This window comes from Petromyzon marinus, chromosome 82 (genome assembly GCF_048934315.1).
Source record: "Petromyzon marinus isolate PM22_M1 ecotype Great Lakes invasive population chromosome 82, UKy_Petmar_22M1.pri1.0, whole genome shotgun sequence".
Taxonomy (NCBI): domain Eukaryota; kingdom Metazoa; phylum Chordata; class Hyperoartia; order Petromyzontiformes; family Petromyzontidae; genus Petromyzon; species Petromyzon marinus.
Genome location: NC_133747.1, coordinates 7,643,796 through 7,657,575, shown reverse-complemented (window position 1 = coordinate 7,657,575; position 13,780 = coordinate 7,643,796). Strand labels below are relative to the sequence as shown.

At 45.6% G+C, this 13,780-nt stretch overlaps 1 protein-coding gene across 1 annotated transcript in view; it reads left to right on the top strand.

The window, feature by feature from the left end:
* The window catches only part of LOC142907746 (uncharacterized), a 152,704-nt gene that overhangs the window by 15,736 nt on the left and 123,188 nt on the right, over positions 1 to 13,780 (top strand). The window contains exons 3-5 of the mRNA XM_076057470.1: positions 4 to 195; positions 6,655 to 6,695; positions 10,316 to 10,357. Coding sequence (XP_075913585.1) covers positions 4 to 195; positions 6,655 to 6,695; positions 10,316 to 10,357 — 275 coding nt within the window. The remainder of the gene's footprint in view (positions 1 to 3; positions 196 to 6,654; positions 6,696 to 10,315; positions 10,358 to 13,780) is intronic.

Here is a 13,780-nt window from a genome sequence, read left to right as displayed (position 1 = left end):
CAGGCGATGTGTTGGCGTTCATCGTGTTCAACCGCTGCTGGCGACACAGTCAGGGCCGCTCCACGTGGACCCACCTCCAGGTGCCGGTCTTCCGTCTGTGCCACAACGAATGCGGCCTCAAGTCGTGCCCAGGAAACATGGCCTCCTTCCAGGCGCTCGCCGGACTCCTCAGGCAGAAGGCCCGGCACTCGCCAGGTAGGGGCCTCGGGCCAGGGAGAGGGCCTCAGGACAGGGAGAGGGGCCTCAGGCTAGTTAGGGGCCTCAGGAGAGGGAGAGGGCCTCAGGAGAGGGAGGGGCCTCAGGAGAGGGAGGGGCCTCGGGCTAGGTAGGGGCCTCAGGACAGGGAGGGGCCTCGGGCGAGGGAGGGGCCTCAGGCTAGGTAGGGGCCTCAGGCCAGGTAGGGGCCTCGGGCCAGGGAGAGGGCCTCAGGCTAGGTAGGGGCCTCAGGACAGGGAGGGGCCTCAGGCTAGGTAGGGGCCTCAGGCTAGGTAGGGGCCTCAGGCTAGGAAGGGGCCTCAGGCTAGGTAGGGGCCTCAGGAGAGGGAGGGGCCTCAGGCTAGGTAGGGGCCTCAGGCTAGGTAGGGGCCTCAGGCTAGGTAGGGGCCTCAGGACAGGGAGGGGCCTCAGGCTAGGTAGGGGCCTCAGGCTAGGTAGGGGCCTCAGGAGAGTGAGGGGCCTCAGGCCAGGTAGGGGCCTCGGGTCAGGTAGGGGCCTCAGGAGAGGGAGGGGCCTCAGGCTAGGTAGGGGCCTCAGGCTAGGTAGGGGCCTCGGGACAGGGAGGGGCCTCAGGAGAGGGAGGGGCCTCAGCCTAGGTAGGGGCCTCAGGCTAGGTAGGGTCTTCAGGCTAGATAGGGGCCTCAGGCCAGGTAGGGGCCTCAGGCTAGATAGGGGCCTCAGGCCAGGTAGGGGCCTCAGGCTAGATAGGGGCCTCAGGCTAGGTAGGGGCCTCGGGCTAGGTAGGGGCCTCGGGACAGGGAGGGGCCTCAGGAGAGGGAGGGGCCTCAGGCTAGGTAGGGGCCTCAGGCTAGGTAGGGGCCTCAGGCTAGATAGGGGCCTCAGGCCAGGTAGGGGCCTCAGGCTAGATAGGGGCCTCAGGCTAGGTAGGGGCCTCAGGCTAGGTAGGGGCCTCGGGCCAGGTAGGGGCCTCGGGCTAGGGAGGGGCCTCAGGACAGGGAGGGGCCTCAGGCTAGGTAGGGGCCTCGGGATAGGTAGGGGCCTCGGGCTAGGTAGGGGCCTCAGGCTAGGAAGGGGCCTCAGGCTAGGTAGGGGCCTCAGGCTAGGTAGGGGCCTCGGGCTAGGTAGGGGCCTCAGGCTAGGTAGGGGCCTCAGGACAGGGAGGGCCTCAGGCTAGGTAGGGGCCTCGGGCTAGGTAGGGGCCTCAGGCTAGGTAGGGGCCTCAGGACAGGGAGGGCCTCAGTCTAGGTAGGGGCCTCAGGCCAGGTAGGGGCCTCAGGACAGGGAGGGCCTCAGGCTAGGTAGGGGCCTCAGGACAGGGAGGGGCCTCGGGACAGGGAGAGGGCCTCAGGCTAGGTAGGGGCCTCAGGCTAGGTAGGGGCCTCAGGCTAGGTAGGGGCCTCAGGCTAGGTAGGGGCCTCAGGCTAGGTAGGGGCCTCAGGACAGGGAGGGGCCTCAGGACAGGGAGGGGCCTCAGGCTAGGTAGGGGCCTCAGGCTAGGTAGGGGCCTCAGGCTAGGTAGGGGCCTCGGGCTAGGTAGGGGCCTCAGGCTAGGTAGGGGCCTCAGGCTAGGTAGGGGCCTCGGGACAGGGAGGGGCCTCAGGACAGGGAGGGGCCTCGGGCCAGGGAGGGGCCTCAAGCTAGGTAGGGGCCTCAGGAGAGGGAGGGGCCTCAGGCTAGGTAGGGGCCTCAGGACAGGGAGGGCCTCAGGCCAGGTAGGGGCCTCAGGCTAGGTAGGGGCCTCAGGAGAGGGAGGGGCGTCAGGCTAGGTAGGGGCCTCAGGACAGGGAGGGGCCTCAGGCTAGGTAGGGGCCTCAGGACAGGGAGGGGCCTCAGGCTAGGTAGGGGCCTCAGGCTAGGTAGGGGCCTCAGGCTAGGTAGGGGCCTCAGGCTAGGTAGGGGCCTCAGGCCAGGTAGGGGCCTCAGGCTAGGTAGGGGCCTCAGGAGAGGGAGGGGCCTCAGGCTAGGTAGGGGCCTCAGGCTAGGTAGGGGCCTCAGGCCAGGTAGGGGCCTCAGGCTAGGTAGGGGCCTCAGGACAGGGAGGGGCCTCAGGCTAGGTAGGGGCCTCAGGCTAGGTAGGGGCCTCGGGACAGGTAGGGGCCTAAGGACAGGGAGGGGCCTCAGGCTAGGTAGGGGCCTCAGGAGAGGGAGGGGCCTCAGGCCAGGTAGGGGCCTCGGGCCAGGTAGGGGCCTCAGGAGAGGGAGGGGCCTCAGGCCAGGTAGGGGCCTCAGGAGAGGGAGGGGCCTCGGGCTAGGGAGGGGCCTCAGGCCAGGTAGGGGCCTCAGGACAGGGAGGGGCCTCGGGCTAGGTAGGGGCCTCAGGCCAGGTAGGGGCCTCAGGACAGGGAGGGGCCTCAGACTAGGTAGGGGCCTCAGGACAAGGAAGGGCCTCAGGACAGGGAGGGGCCTCAGGGCCTTGCACGGGGCAAGTGCTGAGGGAGAGGGCCCAGCGGTGCCCAGGTAGGCCTCAGGCAAGGTAGGGGCCTTGGCCAGGTAGGGGCAAGTGGTCAGGCCTGAAGGCCCAGCGGTGGGCAGGTAGGCCTCAGGCCTAGCACGGGGCAAGTGCTGAGGCCAGAAGGCCCAGCGGTGGGCAGGTAGGGGCCTGAGGCCTAGCATGGGGCCTGAGGCCTTGCACGGGGCAAGTGCTCAGGCCAGAAGGCCTCAGCGGTGGACAGGTAGGCCTCAGACCATCTAGGCCTCAGCGGTGGACAGGTAGGGGCCTCAGGCAAGGTAGGCCTCAGGCCTAGCACGGGGCAAGTGCTCATGCCAGACGGCCTCAGTGGTAGCCAGGTAGGCCTCAGGCCAGGTAGGGGCCTCAGGCCAGGTAGAGGCCTCAGGCCTTGCACGGGCTAAGTGCTGAGGCCTTTAGGCCCCACCCACGGCCTGTGAGGCTCCGAGGGTTTGGGCGCGGCTACGTTTAAAATCTCACAGACCTGTTTGTGGTAGTGTAGTGTGTAGTGTATAGTGTAGTGTACAGTGTAGTGTATAGTAGTGTATAGTGTAGTGTATAGTAGTGTATAGTGTAGTGTAGTGTTTAGTGTAGTGTATAGTGTAGTGTATAGTGTAGTGTATAATGTAGTGTGTAGTGTATAGTGTAGTGTATAGTGTAGTGTATAGTAGTGTAGTGTATAGTGTAGTGTATAGTCTAGTGTATAGTAGTGTATAGTGTAGTGTATAGTGTAGTGTATAGTAGTGTATAGTGTAGTTTATAGTGTAGTGTATAGTAGTGTATAGTGTAGTGTATAGTGTAGTGTATAGTAGTGTAGTGTATAGTAGTGTAGTGTATAGTGTAGTGTAGTGTATAGTAGTGTAGTGTGTAGTGTAGTGGTGTATAGTGTAGTATGTAGTGTAATGTATAGTGTAGTGTATAGTGTAGTGTATAGTAGTGTAGTAGTGTAGTGGTGTAGCGTATAGTGTAGTGTGTGGTGTATAGTGTACTGTATAGTGTAGTGTATAGTGTAATGTATAGTGTAGTGTATAGTAGTGTAGTGTATAGTGTAGTGTATTGTAGTGTATAGTGTAATGTATAGTAGTGTATAGTGTAGTGTATAGTGTAGTGTATAGTGTAGTGTATAGTAGTGTAGTGTATGGTAGTGTAGTGTATAGTGTAGTGTATTGTAGTGTATAGTGTAGTGAATAGTGTAGTGTATAATGTAGTATATAGTGTAGTGTATAGTAGTGTAGTGTGTAGTGTATAGTGTAGTGTATTGTAGTGTATAGTCTAGTGTATAGTGTAGTGTATAATGTAGTGTATAGTGTAGTGTATAATGTAGTGTATAGTGTAGTGTATAGTGTAGTAGTGTATAGTGTAGTGTAGTTTATAGTGTAGTGTATAGTGTAGTGTATAGTAGTGTAGTGTGTAGTGGAATGTATTGTAGTGTATAGTGTAGTGTATAGTGTAGTGTATAGTGTAGTGTATAGTGTAGTGTGTAGTGTATAGTGTAGTGTATCGTGTGTAGTGTATAGTGTAGTGTATAGTGTAGTGTATAATGTAGTGTGTAGTGTAGTGTATAGTGTAGTGTATAGTGTAGATTATAGTAGTGTAGTGTTAAACGTAGTGTATTGTAGTGTATAGTGTAGTGTATAGTAGTGTATATTGTAGTGTATAGTGTAGTGTATAGTGTATTGTATAGTGTAGTATATAGTGTAGTGTATAGTGTAGTGTATAGTAGTGTAGTGTATAGTGTAGTGTATAGTGTAGTATATAGTGTAGTGTATAGTGTAGTGTATAGTGTAGTGTATAGTTGTGTAGTGTATAGTGTAGTGTATTGTAGTGTATAGTGTAGTGAATAGTGTAGTGTATAATGTAGTATATAGTGTAGTGTATAGTAGTGTAGTGTGTAGTGTATAGTGTAGTGTATTGTAGTGTATAGTGTAGTGTATAGTGTATAATGTAGTGTATAGTGTAGTGTATAATGTAGTGTATAGTGCAGTGTATAGTGTAGTGTATAATGCAGTGTATAGTGTAGTGTATAATGTAGTGTATAGTGTAGTGTATAGTGTAGTAGTGTATAGTGTAGTGTATAGTGTAGTGTATAGTGTAGTGTATAGTAGTGTAGTGTGTAGTGTATTGTCGTGTATAGTGTAGTGTATAGTGTAATGTATAGTGTAGTATATAGTGTAGTGTATAGTGTAGTGTATAGTGTAGTGTATAGTAGTGTAGTGTATAGTGTAGTGTATTGTAGTGTATAGTGTAGTGTATAGTGTACTGTATAATGTAGTGTATAGTGTAGTGTATAATGTAGTGTATAGTGTAGTGTATAGTGTAGTGTATAGTGTAATGTAGTAGTGTAGTGTACAGCGTAGTGTATAGTGTAGTGTATAATGTAGTGTATAGTGTAGTGTATAGTGTAGTGTACAGTTTAGTGTAGTAGTGTATAGTGTAGTGTATAGTGTAGTGTATAGTGTGTAGTGTAGTGTATAGTATAGTGTGTAGTGTATAGTGTAGTGTATAGTGTAGTGTATAATGTAGTATATAGTGTACTGTATAGTGTAGTAGTGTATAGTGTAGTGTATAGTGTAGTGTATAGTGTAGTGTATAATGTAGTGCATAGTGTAGTGTATAATGTACTGTATAGTGTAGTGTATAGTGTAGTGTATAGTGTAGTAGTGTATAATGTAGTGTATAGTGTAGTGTATAATGTAGTGTATATTGTAGTGTATAGTATAATGTAGAGTATAGTGTAGTAGTGTATAGTGTAGTGTATAGTGTAGTGTATAATGTAGTGTATAGTGTAGTGTATAGTGTAGTGTATAGTTTAGTGTATAGTGTAGTGTATAGTGTAGTGTATAGTGTGTAGTGTAGTGTATAGTATAGTGTGTAGTGTATAGTGTAGTGTATAGTGTAGTGTATAATGTAGTATATAGTGTAGTGTATAGTGTAGTAGTGTATAGTGTAGTGTATAGTGTAGTGTATAGTGTAGTGTATAATGTAGTGCATAGTGTAGTGTATAATGTACTGTATAGTGTAGTGTATAGTGTAGTGTATAGTGTAGTAGTGTATAGTGTAGTGTAGTAGTGTAGTGTATAGTGTAGTGTATAATGTAGTGTATAGTGTAGTGTATAATGTAGAGTATAGTGTAGTAGTGTATAGTGTAGTGTATAGTGTAGTGTATAATGTAGTGTATAGTGTAGTCTATAGTGTAGTGTATAATGTAGTGTATAGTGTAGTAGTGTATAGTGTAGTGTATAGTGCATTGTATAGTGTAGTGTATAGTGTAGTAGTGTATAGTGTAGTGTATAGTGTATTGTATAGTGTAGTGTATAGTGTAGTGTATAATGTAGTGTATAGTGTAGTAGTGTATAGTGTAGTAGTGTAGTGTAGTGTATAGTGTACTGTATAGTGTAGTGTATAATGTAGTGTATAGTGTAGTGTATAGTGTAGAGTATAGTGTAGTGTATAATGTAGTGTATAGTGTAGTGTAGTAGTGTAGTGTATAGTGTAGTACATAGTAGTGTAGTGTATAGTAGTGTAGTGTATAGTATTGTAGTGTATAGTGTAGTGTATAGTGTAGTGTATAGTAGTATAGTGTATCGTAGTGTAGAGTATAGTGTATTTTTTTAGAAGTGTAGTGTATAGTAGCCTATAGTAGTGTATATTAGTGTATATCGTATGGTGTAGTGTATAGTGTAGTATATAGTAGTGTAGTGTATAGTAGTGTAGTGTATAGTATTGTAGTGTATAGTGTAGTGTATAGTAGTGTAGTGTCTAGTAGTGTAGTGTATAGTATAGTAGTGTATAGTGTTGTGTATAGTGTAGTGTATAGTAGTGTAGTGTATAGTGTATTGTATAGTATTGTAGTGTATAGTGTAGTGTGTAGTAGTGTATAGTGTAGTGTATAGTATTGTACTGTATAGTGTAGTGTATAGTGTGGTGTATAGTGTAGTGTATATTAGTGTATATTGTATGGTGTAGTGTATAGTGTGGTGTAATTCGGCTTACCGATGGCATTTCCAACAACAATAAATCATCTTCCACAGTGAACGCGCAGAGACTTGGTGACAGCGCTTCCGTGGACAAGGTGAGTTGTGATTGTCTGTACGTTTTCATGCTCATCATTATCATACAGGGTGGCCCAAAAGTCAGGACACATAGGGGTTGTTATTATTATTATTATACAGGGTGGTCTAAAAGTCAGGACACATAGGGGTTGTTATTATTATTATACAGGGTGGTCTAAAAGTCAGGACACATAGGGGTTGTTATTATTATTATTATACAGGGTGGTCTAATAGTCAGGACACATAGGGGTTGTTATTATTATTATACAGGGTGGCCCAAAAGTCAGGACACATAGGGGTTGTTATTATTATTATACAGGGTGGTCTAAAAGTCAGGACACATAGGGGTTGTTATTATTATTATTATTATACAGGGTGGTCTAATAGTCAGGACACATAGGGGTTGTTATTATTATTATTATACAGGGTGGTCTAATAGTCAGGACACATAGGGGTTGTTATTATTATTATTATACAGGGTGGTCTAATAGTCAGGTGACATAGGGGTTGTTATTATTATTATTATACACTACATGTAGAATATCACTGTACACTACACTCGAGACTAAGCTGTACACTAATCTGTACACTATATACTATACACTACACTATACACTACACTATACACTACACTATACACTACACTATACACTACACTATACACTACACTACTATACACTACACTACTATACACTACACTACTATACACTACTATACACTTACACTATACACTACACTACTATACACTATTATACACTACCATACACTACACTACTATACTACACTTACATCAACTACACTATATACTACACTACACTATGAAACTACACTATACACTACACTATACACTACACTATACACTACACTACACACCATACTATTGTACGCTAAACTAGACAATAAACTGTACACTACACTACTATACTACACACTACACTATACAATACATGTCGAATACACTATACACATCACTATACAATACACTATACAATACACTATACAATACACTATATACTGCACTATATACTACACTATACTAAACACTACACTATACACTAGACTATACACTACTACACTATACACATTACTATACAATACACTATATACTACACTACACTATACACTACACTATATACTACACTATACAATACACTATATACTACACTAAACTATACACTACACTATATACTACACTATACAATACACTATACACTACACTATACACTACACTATACACTACACTATACCAGACACTATACACTACACTATACACTGCACTATATAATATAATATATACTAAACTATATACAACACTATACAATACACTATATACTACACTATACACTACACTATACAATATAATATATACTACACTATACCAGACACTATACACTACACTATACACTACATTATACAATATAATATATATACTAAACTATATACTACACTATACAATACACTATATACTACACTATACACTACACTATACAATATAATATACACTACACTATACACTACACTATACACTACACTATATACTACACTATACCAGACACTATACACTACACTATACACTACACTATACAATATAATATATACTAAACTATATACAACACTATACAATACACTATATACTACACTATACACTACACTATACAATATAATATATACTACACTACACCAGACACTATACACTACACTATACAATATAATATATACTCCACTATACCAGACACTATACACTACACTATACACTACACTATACAATATAATATATACTAAACTATATACTACACTATACAGTACACTATATACTACACTATACATTACACTATACAATATAATATATACTAAACTATATACTACACTATACAATACACTATATACTACACTATACACTACACTATACAATATAATATATACTAAACTATATACTACACTATACAATACACTATATACTACACTATACACTACACTATACAATATAATACATACTAAACTATATACTACACTATACAATACACTATATACTACACTATACACTACACTATACACTACACTATATACTACACTATACCAGACACTATACACTACACTATACACTACACTATACAATATAATATATACTAAACTATATACAACACTATACAATACACTATATACTACACTATACAATATAATATATACTACACTATACCAGACACTATACACTACACTATACACTACACTATACAATATAATATATACTACACTATACCAGACACTATACACTACACTATACACTACACTATACAATATAATATATACTAAACTATATACTACACTATACAATACACTATATACTACCCTATACACTACACTATACAATATAATATACTAAACTATATACTACACTATACAATACACTATATACTACACTATACACTATACAATATAATATATACTAAACTATATACTACACTATACAATACACTATATACTACACTATACACTACGCTATACAATACACTATATACTACACTACACTATATACTACACTATATACTACACTATACCAGACACTATACAATACACTCTGCATGTCAAATACACTATACACTACACTATACAATAAAATAGTAGTTTTTCGTAAGTGTGAGTGGTGTTCGTAAGTGAGGGTGTTGTTCATAACTCGGGGTGGTGGTGTTCGTAACTGGGGGTGGTGTTCGTAACTGGGGGTGGTGTTCGTAACTGGGGGTGGTGTTCATAACTGGGGGTCGTGTTGTTCGTAACTGGGGGTGGTGTTCGTAAGTGAGGGTGGTGTTCGTAACTGGGGGTGGTGTTCGTAACTGGGGGTGGTGTTCGTAAGTGTGGGTGGTGTTCGTAAGTGTGGGTGGTGTTCATAACTGGGGGTGTTGTTCGTAACTGGGGGTGGTGGCGTTCGTGAGTGTGTGGGTGGTGTTCGTAACTGGGGGTGGTGTTCGTAACTGGGGGTGGTGGTGTTCGTAACTGGGGGTAGTGTTCGTAACTGGGGGTGGTGTTCGTAAGTGAGGGTGTTGTTCATAACTCGGGGTCGTGGTGTTCGTAACTGGGGGTGGTGTTCGTAACCAGGGGTTTTGGTATTCGTAAGAGTTGGTGGTGTTCGTAACTGGGGGTCGTGGTGTTCGTAACTGGGGGTGGTGTTCGTAACTGGGGGTGGTGGTGATCGTAAGAGTTGGTGGTGTTCGTAACTGGGGGTCGTGGTGTTCGTAACTGGGGGTTGTGGTGTTCGTAACTGGGGGTGGTGGTGTTCGTAATTGAGGGTTTGTGTTCATAACTGGGGGTGTTGTTCGTAGCTGGGGGTGGTGGTGTTTGTAAGTGTGGATGGTGGTGTTCGTAACTGGGGGTGGTGGTGTTCGTAAGTGTGGGTGGTGGTGTTCATAACTCGGGGTGGTGGTGTTCGTAAGTGTGTGTGGGTGGTGGTGTCCGTAACTGGGGGGGTGTTGGTGGTGTCCGTAACTGGGGACGGTGTTGCTGTTCGTAACTCGGGGACGGTGGCGCTCGTGAGTGTTAGGCTGTTTGCCCGTCCCCTTCCCGGGCACCGATGCTAACGGGCCACTTGCTCCTCCGCTCCGCCAACGCTCCCAACGGCGGATCGGTGTCTCTTGTGGTCCTCCCGCAGAAGCACTTCGAAGAGGTGATTCAGAAGCTTCGGGACGCCGAGGTGAGTGAGTCCGTGGCTGAAAGTTCGTGCCCAAGGTTGATGACAACTTGGCCCAGGCGTCCGGTTACCGGTGAAACGGCCCTGTGGCTGAGAGGGCGGAAGAGTCCTCACGACGTTTCGGCTGCAACACAAGAAGCAATAATAATCATCGGGTGTGAAAACCACAGCAAGAAAATTTCATCAGGTGTGAAAACCACAGCAAGAACAATTTGAAATTGTTCTTGCTGTGGTTTTCACACCCGATGATGATGATGATTGCTTCTTGTGTTGCAGTCGAAACGTCGTGAGAATTTTATTGTGTTTTATATTTTTATTAATTTATTGTTTCCCTTCTAACGTGGTGGTGACTTTACCCAAAGAACCAAGAATAACAATTTTATTGTTTTACAATAATTTTATTGTTTTATATTTTTATTATTTTATTGTTTCCCTTCTACGTGGTGGTGACTTTACCCAAAGAACCAAGAATAACAATTTTATTGTTTTACAATAATTTTATTGTTTTATATTTTTATTATTTTATTGTTTCCCTTCTAACGTGGTGGTGACTTTACCCAAAGAACCAAGAATAATAATTTATTGTTTTATATTTTTATTAATTTATTGTTTCCCTTCTACGTGGTGGTGACTTTACCCAAAGAACCAAGAATAACAATTTTATTGTGTTACAATAATTTTATTGTTTTATATTTTTATTATTTCATTGTTTCCCTTCTACGTGGTGGTGACTTTACCAAATTAACCAAGAATAGAGGAGAGGCTGCCACTCCTTTTGTCCGGAGCTGGAGCGGTACCGCGTGGATCTCTGCGGCATTCAGGAGGTCCGGTGGACCTCCTGAATGCAAGAACAATTTGAAATTGTTCTTGCTGTGGTTTTCACACCTGATGATGATTGCTTCTTGTGTTGCAGTCGAAACGTCGTGAGAATTTTATTGTTTTTATATTTTTATTATTTTATTGTTTCCCTTCTACGTGGCGGTGACTTTACCAAATTAACCAAGAATAGAGGAGAGGCTGCCACTCCTTTTGTCCGGAGCTGGAGCGGTACCGCGTGGATCTCTGTGGCATTCAGGAGGGTCCGGTGGACCGGCTCTGACTCCTGCCACCGTGAGGGGTGGACAGTCCTCTACTCGGGTGGCAGGAGACTGCCAAACGACAGTGACCGGCTCTATCCTTCTGAACAAAACAATGAATGGGGGGCGTGAGGGTGTTCCGGAGAGGTCTGGGAAGCGTCCCATTAACTAGTGTATAGTGTAGTGTATAGTGTAGTCTAGTGTACGGTGTAGTGTATAGTGTAGTGTATATTGTAGTGTATAGTGTAGTGTACAGTGTAGTGTATATTGTACTGGGTAGTGTAGTGTGTAGTCTAGTGCATGGTGTAGTGTGTATTGTAGTGTATAGTGTCGTAGAGAGTGCAGTGTATATTGTAGTGTGCAGTGTGTAGTCTAGTGTACAGTGTAGTGTATATTGTAGTGTGTAGTGGTGTGTAGTGTAGTGTGTAGTCCAGTGCATAGTGTAGTGTAGTGTGTAGTGTAGTGTGTAGTGTGTAGTCTAATGCATAGTGTAGTGTGTAGTGCGTAGTATAGTGTAGAGTGTAATGTATAGTGTAGTGTGTGGTGTAGTGTGTAATCTAGTGTAGTAGTGTATAGTGTAGTGTAGAGTGTTGGCACAGTAGGGGGCACAGGTGGTGCATCAGCCAATGATCTCAGTCAGTCGACCCGTGACACCTGGGTCAGCCCCGTGACCTCCTTTATTGGTATTGCTGCAGCTACTCGTTACTAACAGCACTTGCCCCAACATCCTACTAGAGGCTACCTGGGGTAGCTGTATCTGTGCGTGTGAGTGTGGTGCTGCTGCTACTCGTTACTAACAGCACTTGCCCCAACATCCTACTAGAGGCTACCTGGGGTAGCTGTATCTGTGCGTGTGAGTGTGGTGCTGTTGCTACTCGCTGCTAACAGCACTTGCCCCAACATCCTACTAGAGGCTACCTGGAGTAGCTGTATCTGTGCGTGTGAGTGTGGTGTTGGGGCTACTCGTTACTAACAGCACTTGCCCCAACATCCTACTAGAGGCTACCTGGGGTAGCTGTATCTGTGCGTGTGAGTGTGGTGCTGTTGCTACTCGCTGCTAACAGCACTTGCCCCAACATCCTACTAGAGGCTACCTGGGGTAGCTGTATCTGTGCGTGTGAGTGTGGTGCTGTTGCTACTCGCTGCTAACAGCACTTGCCCCAACATCCTACTAGAGGCTACCTGGGGTAGCTGTATCTGTGCGTGTGAGTGTGGTGCTGTTGCTACTCGCTGCTAACAGCACTTGCCCCAACATCCTACTAGAGGCTACCTGGGGTAGCTGTATCTGTGCGTGTGAGTGTGGTGCTGCTGCTACTCGTTACTAACAGCACTTGCCCCAACATCCTAATAGAGGCTACCTGGGGTAGCTGTATCTGTGCGTGTGAGTGTGGTGCTGCTGCTACTCGTTACTAACAGCACTTGCCCCAACATCCTACTAGAGGCTACCTGGGGTGGCTGTATCTGTGCGTGTGAGTGTGGTTCTGCTGCTACTCGTTACTAACAGCACTTGCCCCAACATCCTACTAGAGGCTACCTGGGGTAGCTGTATCTGTGCGTGTGAGTGTGGTTCTGCTGCTACTCGCTACTAACAGCACTTGCCCCAACATCCTACTAGAGGCTACCTGGGGTAGCTGTATCTGTGCGTGTGAGTGTGGTGCTGCTGCTACTCGTTACTAACAGCACTTGCCCCAACATCCTACTAGAGGCTACCTGGAGTAGCTGTATCTGTGCGTGTGAGTGTGGTGGTGCTGCTACTCGCTACTAACAGCACTTGCCCCAACATCCTACTAGAGGCTACCTGGGGTAGCTGTATCTGTGCGTGTGAGTGTGGTTCTGCTGCTACTCGTTACTAACAGCACTTGCCCCAACATCCTACTAGAGGCTACCTGGGGTAGCTGTATCTGTGCGTGTGAGTGTGGTGCTGTTGCTACTCGCTGCTAACAGCACTTGCCCCAACATCCTACTAGAGGCTACCTGGGGTAGCTGTATCTGTGCGTGTGAGTGTGGTGCTGTTGCTACTTGCTGCTAACAGCACTTGCCCCAACATCCTACTAGAGGCTACCTGGAGTAGCTGTATCTGTGCGTGTGAGTGTGGTGCTGTTGCTACTCGTTACTAACAGCACTTGCCCCAACATCCTACTAGAGGCTACCTGGGGTAGCTGTATCTGTGCGTGTGAGTGTGGTTCTGCTGCTACTCGCTGCTAACAGCACTTGCCCCAACATCCTACTAGAGGCTACCTGGGGTAGCTGTATCTGTGCGTGTGAGTGTGGTGGTGCTGCTACTCGCTGCTAACAGCACTTGCCCCAACATCCTACTAGAGGCTACCTGGGGTAGCTGTATCTGTGCGTG